This window comes from Macadamia integrifolia, chromosome 3 (genome assembly GCF_013358625.1).
Source record: "Macadamia integrifolia cultivar HAES 741 chromosome 3, SCU_Mint_v3, whole genome shotgun sequence".
Taxonomy (NCBI): domain Eukaryota; kingdom Viridiplantae; phylum Streptophyta; class Magnoliopsida; order Proteales; family Proteaceae; genus Macadamia; species Macadamia integrifolia.
Genome location: NC_056559.1, coordinates 26,822,769 through 26,841,725, shown reverse-complemented (window position 1 = coordinate 26,841,725; position 18,957 = coordinate 26,822,769). Strand labels below are relative to the sequence as shown.

The following is an 18,957-nucleotide window of genomic DNA, read 5'->3' as shown; positions in this document are numbered from 1 at the left end:
TTTTTTTTTTTTTTTTTTTTTTTTTTTTTGGGTGGGGGTAGCCGGGGTATAATAATCAAAATGCTTTCTTTTGGATTGCGGAACTATGAGAACTATTCAAGAACTTTCTATTCTTTTAGAGGATAATGGGATAATAAATAGGTGACCGATGTGGGCCTGTAACATTATTCTGAGAAATGAAGGATCCTATGGCCCTCAGGCTGTACCTAGACTACATCCATCTCTTTCAGTATGCTCACAAAAACTGCTATTTATCTCTTGGTAGAACTTTTCACCGTTCTTTTATTAAAAAAAAAAAAAAGCCTTCGCCTGACCTTCTGTTCACTCCTAGGATGCTCGAGTAGATGAGTGTTTTTTTGACTTTGGGGATTTCATTTGGGTGGACTACTTGATGTGGTGGTGTTTAGGTTGTCTTGGTGTTTTAGAGTCTTGGGGGTTAAGGTGGTGGCCTGGGGCCTACCTTCTTTAAAAAGGGTGTACCCAGTGCACAAGGCTCTCGCCACTGCGGGGTCTGGGGAGGGTCATAATATACGCAGCCTTACCCTCACTTTGCGAAGAGGATGTTACTTGGTACTCGAACTCGCTTGCAATGGGGCAACCTTACGTTTGCACTGAGGTCCACCTTCTGTTGCAAATCTTCTTAGTGGGGGTATTTTCCTTGAGGGTTGACTGTTTGTTGATATTTTAGTTCCAACTTCAAGGTCTCCTTGGTTGGCCATGGCTTGTCCTTCTGATTGGATGGTCCAAATCAATTACATTTTGTTCCTTGTGATGTTGAGGATTCTTTGAGATGTACGCCCACGTGTAGGATCTCTCTATTTCCTTTCTTGTTTGCAGCCACTTGTATTCTCCTTCATATACATAAGCTCACTCATTTTCTTTTCTTTTGTTCAAAGATCCATTCTCTTCTATCATTAACATCATTATTGTTTCTGATTGAATTTCTGTTGTCAGGTCTTTGTGGCTAGCAAGGATGGTACCAAGATACCAATGTTTGTTGTATCAAAGAAGAACATTCTTCTTGATGGATCAAATCCTTGTTTGTTGTATGGCTATGGTGGATTTAACATAAGCCTTACACCATCATTCAGTGTCAGCCGCATTGTTCTCTCTAGGCATTTAGGTGCTGTCTTCTGCATTGCAAGCATCCGTGGTGGTGGGGAGTATGGAGAAGAGTGGCACAAAGCAGGCTCACTTGGAAAAAAGCAGAACTGCTTTGATGACTTTATTTCTGCAGCAGAATTTCTTGTGTCCGCAGGTTACACCCAGCCCAAAATGCTGTGTATTGAAGGTGGAAGCAATGGTGGGCTTCTTGTTGCAGCTTGCATAAATCAGGTATGGGCCTTGGGGTGACAACACTATTGCTTTGCGCTCTCTAGGATACATTGTTCAAGAAATTATCCTTGAAATTGCAAAATTTTTGGTGGCAGCGTCCAGATCTTTTTGGCTGTGCTCTGGCTCATGTAGGTGTCATGGATATGCTGCGTTTTCACAAGTTCACTATAGGTAAGTATATATACCCTTCTTTCTGTCTTCCTTTTTTTCTTTTTTTTCCCTCAAAGCTTGTATGGTGATTGCCATTGTTCAGGCCATGCTTGGACCTCTGATTATGGCTGTTCAGAGAAGGAGGAGGAGTTCCATTGGCAGATAAAGTAAGAAAGTTTCCACTATTGATTTTTTAATATTGGATGCCAAAATTCTGTGGGTTGATAGTATTTATATATTTATTGCTTGGATTTAACATGAGGAAATAAAGTTTTTTTTATATATCTATTGCTTGGACTTAATCTGAGTATATGAACATTTTTTCTTCTCCATATTATAAGCCAGGGCATTACAAATATTGAAATTTCAGCCCAAGGGGGTTATAGATCAGTTGGCAAAAATCAACACCTCACCTTAAGATGTCATTAGTTCAACCTTATTCTAATATAATATGGTAAAAAGCTGGGTATTACCGTCATTATACCCAGATCTATGTCTATCTCTCTTCTCCTCCCCTATGCCCCTCCCAATGGTTGAGCCGCTAGCTCCAGGAAAGCCGGCGGCATACCTAACCTCCTCCCTATTTTTATTTATTAAAATTTACCAATTTACCAATTTACCAATTTACCTGAAAATATGTCAAACTGTAATTTTCTCATCTCTGAATTCTCGAACAATGGGTATGGTAAACCATTTCAAAGCAAGTGAAGAATTCTTTGATTTCTTTCATTTTCAATTCTTGTGCCTATAAATTTTTTCAGTCTATGTTCCCTGTGTTTGACACTTGTCTAGGTTATGTATATATATATATCAATTTAAACAGTGTCAACAAGAAATTTATCAACTTGGTACATGTCAAGTAGAGGTCACCTACAGAATACCTTGTACCACTCAGTGGAATAGGGTTACCATCTCTGACGTTTTGTGTTGTTAGAGAAACTAAAAATACACTCAACAAACAGTTGAGCAGAACCTTGTGATTTTGAGGTTCCCTACTTTATGAGGATATTTACTTTACATGGCCATGGGAGGCAAGCTTGCCTTAATGGCCACCCATTTAGGCCACTGATATCTTTAATCTAACTGTTGGAGAGAGAACGTTACCCATTGTATTGGCTCAACATGTATTGAACATGCCCCTTTGTATTTTCAGAAACTTATCCAAAGTTGACTACATTTTTCCCAAGCTTCATCTCACCATATGGCCGTTTGGCTGGCACCGGGTGACTAGAGGTGACATAAACAACATATAAAAAAATTTGAAGTGTGTGATGTGGTGGATAATTATGATCATTTAGGAAGCCTTGCCTTTAGGGGCTGCAAATTGGTTTCTCCTTAAATATCTCTGGTACAAAAATTTTCAGGGAGTAGATTCTAGAAAATGTTTGGGTCTACAAAACTTATTTTGTAAAGCTTAATTTATTGATTAGTCCCTAGTGTAATTTTCTGTGATGTGTGTCACACGTGCTATGGACTTTATTTGGGAGCACTAGTGTGCCATGTCTGGGTGTATGAACAATAGGTTAGTCATTTCTATTATCAGCATGGTAAAATGAGGTTCTTATGCTTCTAATGCATGTAATGGTGCTCGTACTGAAATGAAATCTTTGCGGTGTAAACTACTTGGACCTTTGGATTTTAATTTTATATAATTTAGTATTTCTCTCTGTGATCTCTGCAGTGTAAAATACAGTTCTTATGTTTCTCCTAATGTATGTAATGGTGCTCTTATACTGAAATCTTTTCTGTTAAAACTACTGAGACCTTTGTATATTTAACTATTTCTCTCTCAGATACTCGCCACTTCACAATGTTAGAAGACCATGGGAACAGCTGCATGATAAGACATGTCAGTACCCATCTACCATGCTATTGACGGCTGACCACGATGATCGTGTTGTGCCATTACACTCTTTGAAGTTACTGGCAGTAAGTTCTCAATTATCTTGATATAGTAGTTTGTTACACTCGTATCTACTTGCCCATATTATGAATGCATGGTATATGTTGTCGCATAACCATTTGAATATCTTCACATTTAATGATCTCGCTTGTCCTGTTTTCTCCCTCAGACCATGCAATATATCCTCTGTACCAGCTTGGAGAACAGTCCTCAGACCAACCCAATTGTTGGTCGCATTGACTGCAAATCTGGCCATGGGGCTGGACGGCCTACACAAAAATTGGTAACGATTGGCTTTAATTCAATTCCTGACAGTAATTTATTGGATGAAATAGATATTTCTTGAATGGATCTGATGAGTATTGGTATTGGTTCGTGTATGCAGATTGACGAAGCTGCTGATCGGTATAGTTTCATGGCTAAAATGTTGGGTGTGTCCTGGATAGAATAAAACTTTGAAAGAACATCAAGCATTCGTCAAGTAAAGGCCAAAAGCACAATATATTGTCTGTCTGTACACTAGGGTTGGAAGCCCATTGGTTCTTGTTTTGTTGAAACTTGGGCGCGTGGTCAAGGATTTAAGTGCTCCTTGAGATCTTTGTAGAAACTCTCTTGGTTGGTTTGGGTGGGGGGTTGGGAGAGGGGTGGAGCGGGAAAGGTGGGATTCTTTGGGGAAAATAATGTTCTGCATTTAGACCAGAAGAGCCCATCGGGTTCAACAAATAATATTGGAGAAGGTTTTCCCCTACCATGATTGATTTTTTTTTTTTTTTTTTTGAAGTGAAAATTTATTGATGGTAAACATGTGAACAGCCAACGGCCTCCCACAAACAAAGATTATGAAGCCAGGGAGTTATAATTACTGTTTTAACTACTATGCCCTTTATTAGAAGAATTTGAAGGTATCACTCCCCTCATGAGTCATGATGATGTTTATCCGTATACCATAATGACCGACCCACGGTAAAGGGATTACTCTTCACTGTGGGTGAAAGGAAATTGGGTTCAAGAATTGTCTTTATAGCAAACTTTGAATCTGTCCAATTTTATGATTCAGCTTAAAGGTAAACATCGATTACGCGTAATAGATCAGTTGCGCTTTCAGATTAGTGGAGCTACACAGGTTATAAGAATTATGACAAGAAAACATAATTCAATGCGATGCAATGTAAAATTTTTTAATAAAATACAACACAACAATTTTGTGCATGACCGAGCCTTGAAGAATTGTTGGATGGGGAGAGAGGGGGGTGTGTACATGTAAAGTCACTTCTGTTCCCAACCCCATCTAGCGGTTGAAAGGCACAATTTTGTATATATATGGCTGTGCATAAAAATTGGTAAATTTGTTCCTTTAATTTTTTTTGGACAAGAAGGAAGCAATCCGTCAAAGCCAACTCTGACCCTTAGTTTATGGCATATTTTTTTTAAATCAAGTGAAAGAATGAGAAACGCCTCCAAAGTGATTGTTATTCAAAGAATTCCGGGGAAATCTCCTACAGGACAGGAAAGTACAGTATGAAACATTCAATGTCAGAATAGGTGTGTAGAATGGAATTAGGGTTCCTTATCATAATTTCCCTCTTCATAGCGCTGTAGACTATATTTTTTAATAAGATAATCAATTCATTGTTAGTCTTGAGGCAAAAGATGGGTTAAACAAAAAATTTGCTCCCCCAAAAAAGGGCGATTGCACTTCATGGCAAGGAATTAGTTATCGGATTGGTATCAGTCTTGGTTGATAATTCTGAGATTCGCTGTATTGATTCGGATTATTTAATATTACTATCTCTATTTATCATAAAGATTAAGGTTTTTTTAATAACAATTTTACCCCTAATACTGATACGATACGTGATCTTAGATCGGCTAGGTATCAGGATTACACTCAATCGATATCGATATGACACCCAATCTGGCAGATCCAATCCCAATACCTAAATTCATGTTTCATAGCCACAATTTGATACTGTCATCAAACATAAGATTCCCTAAATCTTCAGCATCACATCAAATTTCATCCTTCTCCTATCCTTCCTCTTGGACGATTATCCTCTACAGTGAATGTGTCGGTATAGTGAGCATTGGATAGTTGAGATTAGGGGTGTAAGTTTAGCCCTGACGATCCGAACCTGCCCTAACCCACCCTGAGCCCGAACCATGTCTAACCTGACTATGAAGGCCAACCCGGCCCGACCCGACCCAACCCTGTGTGGGGTTGGGCCGAGCCTGGGTTGAGGCATAGAAAACCCAGCCCGACCCTAACCCGTCCTGAATCTAACCCCGATTATTATTGTGTTTAACTAATAATGTTTTCTCACCCTAGTATACACTATATAATGTATTTTTAAACTCTTACTCTCTATTTATCAGGTATCAAGAGAGCGAGAGAGACCTTTGTTGTTTTTATGTTGTTATTGTTAATTTGTACGAGATTTTTTAATTCTCCATTTGCTTTGGTTATTTATTATTTTGCTATCTCCTTTTTTTTTTTCTTCTTCTTCTTCTTCTTCTTCTTTTCTTTTTATAGGTAATTATATGGATACAGATTTGGACCATTTTGTTTCATGGTTGGCTATGTTATCTTCTTGATGGTATGGAACATTGGACTTTACTTCCTTAAACTTTCAACTGAAGAACTAGTCTTGTTTCTTTATTACATTGAAATTTGCATTCACTTTTGAGTTTTCTATTATAATAAATGAAATTATTGAAATTTAGAATTGAAAATGTTGAGTTTTTTTTATTTATTGGAACATGGCACATATTGACAGGAAACAACTCTACTTGCCTAATATTTTGGGTTGAGTTTTGCCCATTTGGGGATTTGGCAACAATTCTCAACTTGGACTTCCTTTATGGCCAAGACTTAACTCAGCCCATAATGTCATTGCATCTTGTTGTATTAAAATGTGATTCTACTAAGAAGACCAGCTAGGGTCAACTCAATCCAATTCGGCCCAACCCTGAGCCTTGTAGGGTTGGGCCTGAGCATGAACCCGATAGAGTTGGGTTAGGGTTGGATTGAATTTTGGGACCTAGGGTTGGGTTAGGGTTTTAAGAAACCCAGCCCAACTCAACCCTATTTCATCCCTAATTGAGATCATTCAAACACATGCTCTAAGATCATCTCGATCATCCGATGGTCACCACACAGTCACACTTACTGTAGAGGATAATTTTGCCTTACACTTTGGCCTTTTCACCCAATTGAGAATGCTCATTATGTATTGAATAAGGATCCTCGTAAGTCTCTCAGTGTAAACTTAAAAAATAAAATAAGAAGTCCCACAATGAAGTGAGCCAATTCGTTCACCATCATCCTTTTATCTACCCTCATAAGGCCCCTTTTCCTCTGCCTTTCTATTTTTACCCTCGAATCTGAACAAAACCATGAGGATGAAAACATACAATGGCAACACTCTAATGCCTCTCTTTTTCCCGCCAAAACCCAGAGAGTGGTGCTGCCAGCTCCGGAGTTGGGACGACGGGCAGCGGTGGTGCTACCAGCTTCGGAATGGGACGACGGGTGGCGGCGGTTCTGCCAGCTTCGGAGTTAGGACGACGGGCAGCGGCATCGAAATCCTGATAGAAGTCGATATATAAGGCAAGAAGATCGAGATAAACAACATATTAAGGCGACCCTAAGGATTTCTCTTTTCGGCCAAAACCCAAAGAAATAGCCAGAGAGGTGTCAGAAACAGCTAGAGAGGTGTCACTTGCCATGGATCCTTGGACGAGTAACGGCCATAGAAGGATAGGAGTCAATTTACCATATTGGAAACTCATAAAGAAGTCATTCATTTACTCGGTTCTATATCTCCTCCCTTTATCGCCTTCTCTGCTTCCCCATCATCCCTTTCCTTGTGATCTTACCCTAAGGTCAACAGGGCTCCTATTGTGCCTCCGTGGAAGAGCCTCCCTTATAATATCCTTTCGCTCGAAGGGACGAGTCTGTTGTTGATGATTATAACGGAGTTAAAATCTCCGATCCGTATCGATGGCACTGTTCTTCAATGGCAGAATTTTTCTTCCAATTGTGGAATGAATCTAAATTCGATCTTCATCTTGAATTTTTATTTTTTTACTCTGCTCAGGCTTGAAGAATCAGATGCAGATGAAGTTAAAGTTTTCGTCCGGAAGCAAGCGAGTTTGACGAAATCGCTGCTTCGAACATCCGATACGAGAGAAAAGATTCGCCAACTATATAACCAACTCTTCTTCGATCGCCAGAAGTTTGATCCTCCATTCTGGCGAGGCAATAAGCTTTTTGTCTTCTATAACTCAGGGAGTCAAGATCAAAACGTCCTCTGGGTAAAGGTTGGCAGCTCTAAGAAAGACGAAAATGTTGGGGAAAACATTTCTTTTTATTGATTCAGCGTTAATTTGATTTTTTTTTTCTATTTTTTTATTACTTTCAGAATAGTTTGAATCTAAAAGTAGAAGTTTTGCTTGATTTAAATGGAGTCCATGATGAAGACGGAGGAGCGATCACTCTTAAAAGGTATGCCATTAGTGAGGATGCCAAGTACTTGGCTTATGGGATTAGCGCCCGCGGCAAGGATCAGATGACGATTAAAGTTAAGCGGGTTGAGGATAAGACGGTGGAGCCTGATACTCTATCCTGGGTGAGCATTTTTATTTAACAGCCCCAATTTCACCTTACTATGCAAAGACTGAAGGAGAGCTTTTTGTTGGTTGGGTATGTGGTAATGTTTATGCACATTTACTTGTTGCAGGTTAAGTTCTCCTCTATTAGTTGGACTCATGATAGCAAAGGTTTTTTCTACAGCTGCTATCCAGCTCCCAAGTAAGTCTTGCTTCTCTATTTGTATTCATGTTAAGTAGTGCAGATTGATTTCTTATAATTTCAGTTTTCATGTATCTATGATTTTAAATGTCAAAGAGTCATGCGTGCTGAATTATAGGGAGGGAGAACAGATAGATGCTGAGACAGAGAACGATGCCAACCTTTGTCATGAGGTTTACTACCACTTCTTGGGTACAGACCAATCCCAAGATGTTTTATGCTGGAAGGATTCTGAACACTCAGAATATCTCTTCAAGGCTGATGTCACAGATGACGGGAAGGTTAAATGCTAATCTAATCATATCCTTTCTGTCAAAAACATTGAAGCCTCACATTCTATTTTTTTGAGTTACTCTATGGGAGCTTCTTGAGCCACACTGATGGTTTATGGGGTTGATTACCTATTTGTTGAAGTAGTAGTGATTTCAATTTGATTTTGTTCTTATTTCATGTCAAAAAGTTCTATCCAAACTCTTGGAGTGGTTCTCAAGAACAGAAGTGGATAATATTACTTTTGTTGTCATATTAAAATATAATTTCCTAGGCAGTTCCATTTTGCCTTGAAATGCTTGAGAAGAAACAATGGAAACTGATCACAGAAGACTTCCTTCTACAACAACTCGAGCTACCTAGTGATGGATCTGATTGGCCTGCAGGTAATGGGTGATCTAAGGCACTGATTTATTGAGAAGAAGCGCAACAGTTCCGGGAGATTATGCTGGACACATCCAGCTTTAGATCTAATGGTCAGAAATATGGAAAGAATATTCTAGTTCTGATAATCAGATCTGATTATGTAAAGATAACAGAAACTGAGAAGTGAAATTATGATAATATCTGAGATTAATCAGTCAAAACAGCCTCTCGACATTCTTGGGGTATGGTTGCGTAGTTCTCACCCCTCACCCCCCCCCCCCCGCGGGCGGACTTTGCACATGACGGAGCCTTGTGCACCGGGGATGCCCTTTTTTTATTAGAGATCAAATCAGTAGAGCTTTGAAAAATCGATAATGAGCATGGGAGAGAAAACAGCAAATAGAAGAACAATTTATAATATATTTGTTTAAACAGTAGCTTACCTGTTTGAGCCTTAAGATTTAATCCAACCTGCAACAGGTAAGACGAAGAGAAATATAGCAACAGAATAGAAAATAAAGAAGAAAAGATTACCAAGAGAGTGTGGAGAGAAAATATTGAGAGGGAGGAGAGAGTGCTAACAGCCATTTGGCTATTGAACAATCTTGGTAGCAACCAATTGTAGGGGGTACTACTATACTAGAAGGCTCCCGCTACTGTAGGGTCTAGGAGGGGCAAATGTGTGCAGCCTTATCCCCTGCTTCGCAGAAGATGTTGTTTCTAAGTTCCGAATCTATGACCAACATGTTGCAATGGTGCAACTTAACCATTGTGCCACAGGCTTGCCCACTATATAGATTAACTCAACTACTAATAAAATATAAAAACCTGACTTTCCTATTGGATTGCTAAAGAATCTAATCTTTATTTTCTAAATTGACTCAAAGACTAACAACTCATTACCAAGGTTCAAAATATTGGGTTTTGAGACACTTTCGATGCTTGGTGAGACTGAAATTTCAGTCGAAATCTGGGAAATTTCAAGGAAACCAGAGAAATTTTTTAGGTTTGCTGGAAACTTTGGTTTCAACCCCCAAAATGTGGTTTTTTTTTTTTTTTTCCTATTTTTTGTGTATGTCCTATTTTAGACATTTCTAACTCATTCACATAATTAGTTTCATGGAAAAACCACTAACGTCATATTTGTGGTGTTGACCAAAGTTTGCTAATATACGTTGAGTCGTTGACTGAAACTATACTACATAAATTCATATATAAGTTGCTTTCTAACTAAATATGTTAAATACATGATTAAAATTTTAAAACGAACAAAACATAATGTAAAAGATCCAAAATAAATAATAATATTACATAATTGGTAGTTATCTCTCAAGTCTCAACAGTCAACTAACAATAATCAATTCCAAGTAGTGTCCAGATATAATATATAAAAGAAATAATTTTTGGGGGGAAGATGGGATTTACCTTTTTGGTCCAAGCTCCCTTCCTTAAGTAGATTTGCTATGAATATGCAAGACCGAAGCTTAGAATGAAAATTTGATGGTATAAGGGCAAAATCGTTAGTATTTTCCCAAGTTATCTATTTCACAGAGAAGAAATATGAGGAGAGGGTCAGAATTTTAAAATAAGAAAGCTTGGTTTCCCATTTAAGAAGGTTTTATAAAGGCTGGTTCAACCCAAAGGGTCGAACCCATTGGTCCACTCGAGAATTCCCACATTTCGACCAAAATGTGGGAATTTTGGTCGAAACTACTCGAAACCAGTGACTTTTGAAAGTCATATGTGATTGGTATAGGAGTCCTGAGATACCGTAGAAATATGGGAAATTTCATCAGTTGAAACCTTGGACCATGCTCATTACTAGTCTTCTAACCAACTATCACCAACATGGGTCCCACAAAAATAAAATATTAATTTTGTGCACCCCCTTAAACCCCAACTTTTGGGTCGCTTTCGTGTATTGTAGTGTCGTAGCACTACCATCTCTGAATTGGCATCCTTGATCATCCACTTTGATTGGACGATGATCTTATTATGCTTCACATAAGTAAACCAAGCAACATTTGGTTTTGTTGCATTCAAGATTTGTGGAGGAAGAAGCAATCAATGATATCAATCTTTTTGAATTTTGTTTCTTCAATTGGAATATGTTCGTGGGGCTCCAAAACTTCAATTGGACTGTCAATCAATTCCTCAACTTCAATCTCGATCATGGCCTTCTCTTGAAGATCGTCATTTTCATTGATCTTTCACGATGAAGAGCTTCGGGTTTGTCTCTGATACCAAATTGATGTAGATTGATCAAAAATAATGGATCTGATTGGCCTCCAGGTAATGGACCCTAAGAGAGAGACCTAACACTGATTTTTTTTGTAGGTAGACCCCATGGAGAGTCGAACTCTTGACCTCTTAATTGTGAGGTGTTGATCCTTGCCAATTGAGCTACTCCCTTTGGGGTAACTAAGGTTGTGATTTATTGAGAAGGGCAACAGATTTAGAATATTATGGACAGATCCGGCATTAGATCTAATGGTCAGGAATAGTGGAAAAAAATATTTTAGATCTGATGATCAGATCAGATTATGTAAAATAACAGAAACTGAGGGGTGAAATTATGACAATATCAGAAATTGAATCAGTGGAGCTTTGAAAATCATGGGACAAACAGTGGAAGAAAACAGCAAATAGAAGAACAGGTTATATAATATTCGTTTAAACAGAAGCTGACCTATTTGATGATCTAATCCAACAGTAGCCTGCGACAGCTAAGAGAAGAGGGAGAAACAGGGAAGAGAGAGAGAAGTTGTTGACTGGTGAGAAAATAGAGAAATAGAAGAGACTGAAGGGAGAAAGAAAAAAAAGGAATAAGGAGAGAAAATAGGAACTAAAGACGAGCAGAAAAATATAGAAACAGAACAGAAAATAAAGAGAAGAGAAAGAGATTACCAAGAGAGAGGATGAGGGAGTGAGAGAGATAACAGCCACTTGGTTAGCAAACAATCTCGGTAACAAGTTAATAACATAAAGAAATCCAGTTAGTCTTCATTAAATCAAAATCATAGGGGTCCAAGGCTTATTTTTAAAAAAGAAAAGAAACCTTCAACATTAATTCAACTGCTAATAAAATTTAATATCTAGACTTTCATAACTAGGACTCTTGAATAGGTAAGGAATCTAAAATCTGGATTTCATAAACTAACTCAAAGACTAACAACTTACAACCCACTAGTAGTCTCTTAACCAACTATCATGGGAATGACCAAAATAAAATACTGATTCTGTACACCCCCTTAGACCCCTTGGGCTTTATATTTCGGTTCATTACCATAATAGAATGCAAAAATTAAAATCCAACCTGAGCCATTACTAAAACCTGGCCTGCACTAGTCAATTTGTTCTTCTCATCGCTCAAGCGAAAACGTCCTGATTGCTTCAGCCTGAATATTCTATTTGTTAGTGCCATACTGCTAGCATTGCAGTTGCCAAAATTGCATGCTCGATTATATAAGGATTTTTTTTTTCTAATAATATGATTAGAATGGTAATGGAGTGCTAATCTTGATCCAGTGAAGTTCAATGGGAGATCAACATGTGACAGGGTCACAAGTATAAGGACAACTAAATTATGCTTGAAATTCTGGTCGAATGGTCTTATGTGTCAAGAAGAAGAAGTCTAACATCTTATGTTGTTGATCCAATAGTCTGATTTGAAGATATGGGATAGTCTCAAAAATAGTAAGTCACCAAAAGGTTTCTTGCTGCAGCAACATCATTGTTGTCTTGCGGAAAGGGTAGTCTATAACATTGAGGCCTTGACAACATCATAGGTATCTTGCAACAGCAACATCATAATTTCAATGGTACAATCAATTGTCTTTGAAAAAAGTAAATCAGTCATGGATATTAAGAGAGATGGAAATTTTCTGTTGATATATATATATATATATGTATATTAAACTTAGGAGTTTGTCATTTTCTCAATGATTTGAAAGGCATATTCTTGTAGCTGAGCTCTACAAAGTCCTGTTGAAGTTCTTTTGCTGTCATTGGAAATCATTTCATACTATGATTGTGCTTGTGATAAGGAATGAACGTATTAGATCCGACTGGAAGTGGCACCAATTAATGACGAATTCCGAGAAAGCCGTCTGAGGTGGTATGGTCATGTTCAACGGAGGCCTTGGGACGCCCCAGTAAAGAGGAGTGATATAATAACAATTGAGGGAGCTAAAAGATCTAGGGGCAGGCTTAAAATGACCTTAGGAGAAGTTGTGAGGAACAACATGCAGAGTCTAGGTCTTGTCCCTAGTATGACCTTGGATAAAGCATATTGGAGGGCCAGGATCCATGCAGCCGACCCCACTTAGCTGAGTTTCTCCTAACTTGCTGGGCTGTGCCACTTTCCTCTTACTTTCATCGCCTATCTTTCATCTCTATGTCTTGCACCTTTATCTTTTCCTTTTTTTTTCCTTTTCTTCATTTCCCCCTTAATGTTTGGACCTCATTTTTCCCTACTTTCATTTGCATGGGTCCTTGTAGCCGACCCCATTAAGTTGGGATAAGGCTGAGTTTGTTGTTATTGTTGTACTCCGCCTGTGATGAAATTATTTTTACTGGATGTTTTAAATGAAATAATCAAGACCATTTCTTAATTATCATCAGTAATTGAAGCCACCCCTTGTGATTTCCTCAGAAATGTCCATAAATCTATTGTTTTACTAAGAGATTGCCAATATTATTATGTAATCCTCATGTAGTTGACTCAATTCTTTCTTTCAACGTGCAGTATGTGCTGCTATACATTCAGGAGGGCTGTGATCCTGTCAACAAACTTTATTATTGTGACTTGTCTTTGCTAATTAATGGGCTTGAAGGTCTCAGAGAGAGAAATGAAATGCTTCCTTTTACTAAGCTTGTTGACAATTTTGAAGCTAGCTATCGAGCTGTTGCAAATGACGATACCTTATTCACTTTTCTGACTAATAAAGATGCTCCCAAGTATAAGTTAGTCCGAGTGGATCTGAAGGAACCAACCGTTTGGACTGATGTCCTCCAAGAATCTGAGAAGGATGTGCTCGAATCAGCTTATGCTGTTAACGGGAGCCAAATTCTGGTCAGTTATTTGAGTGATGTTAAGAATGTTCTGCAGGTAAGGGACTTGGAAACGGGTTCATTGGTGCATCATTTGCCTATTGATATTGGCTCACTTTACGGGTTTTCTGGTCGGCGCAATGACAGTGTAGTTTTTATTGGATTCACTAGCTTCCTCACTCCTGGTATGATATATCGGTGAACTTAAAAACTGAGGTTCCAGAAATGAATATATTCCATGAATTACTGGTGCCTGGATTTGATCGTTCAGAGTTTCAGGTTAATCAGGTATCTTGAGTTGGCTTTTGACATCTTGATGTTTAGTTTTGAGTAACTAGTTCTTATCTCAAGTTTATGTTGTGTCTTTTTCCTTTTCTTTTTATTTTTGTGCTTGGGTGGAGGCAGAAATAATCTAAATGCTTTCTTTTGGATTGCGGAACAATGAGAACTATTCAAGAGCTTTCTGTTCTTTCAGAGGATAATGGGATAATAACTAGGTGAGCGATGCCTAGCCTGTAAGGCGTCTCAACCTGAACTGGTGCCTTGGTCGCCTAGGCATTGCCTTGATTTTTTACCATCCTCCGTCGCCTTGGGTTGCCTTATGCCTTGATGACCTTGAACCCTTAGACTGTAACTTCATCATCTCTTTCTGTACACTCGGAAGAACAGCTATCAGTCGCCTGGGACTTTGGGAGTTTCGGAACTTACTAAAAGAAAAAGAAAATGAAAAACCTTCTCCTGACCTTCTTCTTCACTTCTAGGTTGCTCAAGTGTTTTTTGACTTTGCTTATTGGTGGACCATGGTCTCCTTTGTTGGCCAGGACTTGGCCATCTGATTGGATGGTCCAAATCAATTGCACTTTGTTTCCTGCATGATTGAGGTTTCTTTGAATTATACACCGCTTGTAGAATCTCACTATTTTCTTTTTGTTTCCAACTACTTGTATTCTCCTTCATATCCATAATCTCACTTCATTTTCTTTTCTTTTGTTCAAAGATCCATTCTCTTCTATCATCAGCATCACCATGACTGTTTCTGATTGAATTTCTGTTGCCAGGTTTTAGTGGCTAGTAAGGATGGTACCAAGATACCAATGTTCATTGTATCAAAGAAGAACATTTTTCTTGATGGATCTAATCATTGTTTATTGTTTGGCTTTGGTGGATTTAATACTAGAGTTTCAACATCATTCCGTGTCAAACGCATGATTCTCTTTAGGCATTTAGGTGTTGTCTTCTGCAGTGCAAGCATCCGTGGTGGTGGGGAATATGGAGAAGAGTGGCACAAAGCAGGCTCACTTGGAAAAAAGCAGAACAGTTTTGATGACTTTATTTCTGCAGCAGAATTTCTTGTGTCAGCGGGTTACACCCAGCCCAAAAAGCTGTGTATTGAAGGTGGAGGTAACTGTGGGCTTCTTGTTGCAGCTTGCATAAATCAGGTATGGGCCTTGTGGTGCTGTCCATGCTTTGCTCTCTACAGGATACATTTTTGGCGAAATTATCCTTGAAATTGCAAAATTTTTGGTGGCAGCGTCCAGATCTTTCTGGCTGTGCTCTGGCTAATGTAGGTCTCATGGATATGTTGTGTTTTCACAAGTTCTCCTTTGGTAAGTAGTATACATGCCTTTCTCTCCCTTTTTTTTTTCCCACAATTTGTGGTGATTTACCTAGAGGGCAGGCCTCAGCACAATCATAAGGTTGCTCCATTGCGACCTACTGGTCGTGGGTTCGTGTTGAGAAACAGCCTCTCCATGAAGCGGGGGTAAGGCTGCCTACATTATGACCCTCCCCAGACCCTACAGTGGTAGGAGCCTTGTGCATTGGGTACACCCTTTTTTCTGTGTGGTGATTTACTTTGTCTTTGTTCAGGCTATGCTTGGACTTCGGAATTTGGTTGTTCAGAGAAGGAGGAAGAGTTCCATTGGCTGATCAAGTAAAAAACTTTCTCCTCTATGGATTGATAGTTTTGGTAATTTTTACGATATATTCATCTTAAAAAAATCATTTATATATATATATATATATATTATAAAATATTATTTTTATTTTTTTAAACAAGAATGTGTATAAAGATTATAATTTGCATATCAGTTTGGAATTGTTTGATTTCTTTCTGTTTCAGTTCCTATGCCTTTAACTTTATGGTCTATGTTCCTTGTGTTTTGGCATTTTTTTTTTAAATAAATTTAAGCATGGTCAACAAGAAATTTATCAAAAATACTGCTCAACTTGGTACATGTCAAGTAGTGGTCATGTGCAGAATACCTTATACTACTCAGTTGAATAGGGTTAGCATCTCTCATCTTTTGTGTTGCTAAATAAACTAAGAATATACTCAACACATCGTTAAGCAGAATCTTATCTTTTTGAAGTTCCATACTGTATAAAAGGAATTTTCCCTTTATATGGCCCTGGGAGGTAAGCTTGGCTTAATGGTCAATCCATCTAGACCACTTGAAGTGCTGATTCTCCAATCTGACTGTTGGAGAGAGTTTTAATACACACTGTATGGCCCAATATGTGTTGAACATGTCCCTTTGTATTTTCACGTATTAAACCAAAATTAGTCAAAGTTGACTTTTCCACCATTTGCTGAAGCTTTATATCACCATATGGCCGTGTGGCTGACACCAGGTGACTAGAGGTGACATGGACAACATATACAAAAAATTCGAACAGTGATGTGGCGGATAAATATAATCATGTAGGAAGCCTTACCTTTACGATCTGCAAATTGGTTCCCCTTAAATATCTCGTTGAAGTTTTTTGTGATCTGTATTTGGAGGAACTAGTATGCCATGTCTGGGTGTATGAACAAAAGGCTGAGGGTCTTTTCTGTTATCTGCATGGTAAAATACAGTTCTTTGTTTCTCCTAATGCACGTAATGGTACAGATGTACTGAAATATTTGCGGTGTAAACTACTGGGACCTTTGGATTTGTATGGTGGGAAAAGGTTCTCTGAGCTGCCATGGGAGGGTACACTAGCACTCTCTCTCTGTCTCTCTCTCTCTCTCTCTCTCACACACACACACACTCACATGAAAGGACCTTGCTGCCCTCCTATGTAAGAAACTGTTTCTTTGCACCTTGCTGGTGCTCTCCTCTATGCCGCTTGCTCAGAGAACCTTCTCCCTTGTATAATCTAATCCAAGTATTTCTCTCAGATATTCTTTTTGTTCTCTACATGGTAAAATACAATTCTGATGTTTCTCTTAATGTATGTGATGGTGCTCTTGTACTGAAATATATGCTTTTCACTGAGACCTTTTGAGATTGTTAATTGAGTCCAACTATTTCTATCTCAGATACTCACCACTTCACAATGTTAGAAGATCATGGGAACAGATGCATGATAAGACATGTCAGTACCCATCTACCATGCTGTTGACACCTGACCATCATGATATAATATCGCCATTACACATTGAAATTATTGGCAGTAAGTTCTCAATTATCTTGATATAGCAGTTTGTTACACTTGTATATACTTGCCTTGTTTATGCATTCATGGTATGGAGTCACATAAGCATTTATTCATGTCTTTACATTTAATGATCTTACATGATCTGTTTTCTCCCTCAGACAATGCAATATGTCCTCTGCACAAGCTCGGAGAACAGTCTTCAGACCAACCCAATTGTTGGTCGTATTGACTGCGATGCTGTCCATGGGGCTGGACGGTCTATTAGATTGAAAGTGGTAACCATTTTGCATTTAATCCAATTCCTGATACTGGTTTATTGGATGAAATTGATATTTCATGGTTGGATCTGATACTATTGGGTCTTGGCTTTTATATGCAGATTGATATTGTTGCTGATAAATATGGTTTCATGGCTGAAATGTTGGGTGTGTCCTGGATCAACTGAACAACTTTGACAGATGACTCCTTGGGTTCAAACAGGAATTGCCTTTGGAGCAAAACAGAATTGTTTAGGTAGTGAAAGAAAAATACTTTTATGAGATGCATTACAAAATTTTAAGAATATATTGTAATTTTATTTTTCTGAACAAGGATGGACCCTAGTTGTTGCAATATGGCATGTCAAATGGGGTTGATCTGAACCATTGAATGGGAATAAATGTTGTATATTGGGCAAATATCTAATTTCAACTCAAATTCAACCATGTAATGCCCCATATATAAAGATTTCAATATCATCTAGTACAGAGAAGAACACCTGATCTAGCTTGGTGGTGAGACTGGTGACTAGTGATTGCTTCTCTGAGCCATGCTTCTTTACCACATGATGTCCCATCTTATATTCTTACTCTCTGTTCATGCATTAACTTTTAACTACATAATTAGGAATTCATCATTAGCCAACATAAAGGTTTTAAAAAGAATTGAAACTTAAAAAAAAGTTGTTCGTTTTCAGAAGGGGTATTGCTTATACCACGGGCGGTTGAGCTCTCTTTTTTCATTTTTCATTTTTTTTTTTTTAATATAAAGCTCATCAAATTATATGTGGGAGAAAATGTACAAGGATCTTAATCTAAGGAGAACTAGAACTTCTATTTGTTTTTGGCTTAAAGAATGAAAGAATGGGTGGCATTCAGAATGAGATCCCCTCAAGCAACGTTGGGCGCTCAACATGCATCTGACGAATAAGAGCCTCTTGGGGTGTGCGCCGGATGCTCCCAATTGTCTTAGGTGCAAATCCTCCCTAATCTAGCGACAAGTGTTCTTACTAATGCAAACGGCCAAGATTAGGTGAGAGAAAATTGAGGGCACCAGCTGGGTCTGGATCTACAAAAAGCTGCTTGCTTGCTTGCATGTTGTCTATGCCTAGACACACTTGGGCACGAAAAAATACTATGCTGTCCTGCCTTATGCGCTAAAGATGCTTTTACACTGCCTCCCATTGCTCTGTGTGTTAGTGCAGTAGTTGCACAAGTGAATAATGTTATATTGCCCATAGATTATCAGGCTATGTTTAGTAACCAAGAGAAGAGAAGAAAAGAAAATAAATTCTTTTTGCGCTTGGCATGTCTTGAATCAAGATAAGATTCTCTCTTAAATTTCAAACTTCACATTGGGCATATTGAAGTTTTCTTTTGTTGCAAAA

General features: G+C 38.3%; 1 protein-coding gene and 1 pseudogene across 1 annotated transcript in view; both read left to right on the top strand.

Moving 5' to 3' along the window:
- LOC122073205 (prolyl endopeptidase-like) overlaps positions 1–4,139 on the top strand; it is a 15,732-nt gene extending 11,593 nt beyond the window's left edge. Inside the window, exons 7-12 of the mRNA XM_042637744.1 lie at positions 955–1,335; positions 1,431–1,506; positions 1,589–1,652; positions 3,279–3,414; positions 3,558–3,671; positions 3,774–4,139. Coding sequence (XP_042493678.1) covers positions 955–1,335; positions 1,431–1,506; positions 1,589–1,652; positions 3,279–3,414; positions 3,558–3,671; positions 3,774–3,839 — 837 coding nt within the window. The 3' untranslated portion in view covers positions 3,840–4,139. The remainder of the gene's footprint in view (positions 1–954; positions 1,336–1,430; positions 1,507–1,588; positions 1,653–3,278; positions 3,415–3,557; positions 3,672–3,773) is intronic.
- Positions 4,140–6,702: 2,563 nt separating this feature from the next.
- On the top strand, positions 6,703–18,016 carry LOC122073204 (annotated as a pseudogene).
- The last annotated feature ends 941 nt before the right edge of the window (positions 18,017–18,957 follow it).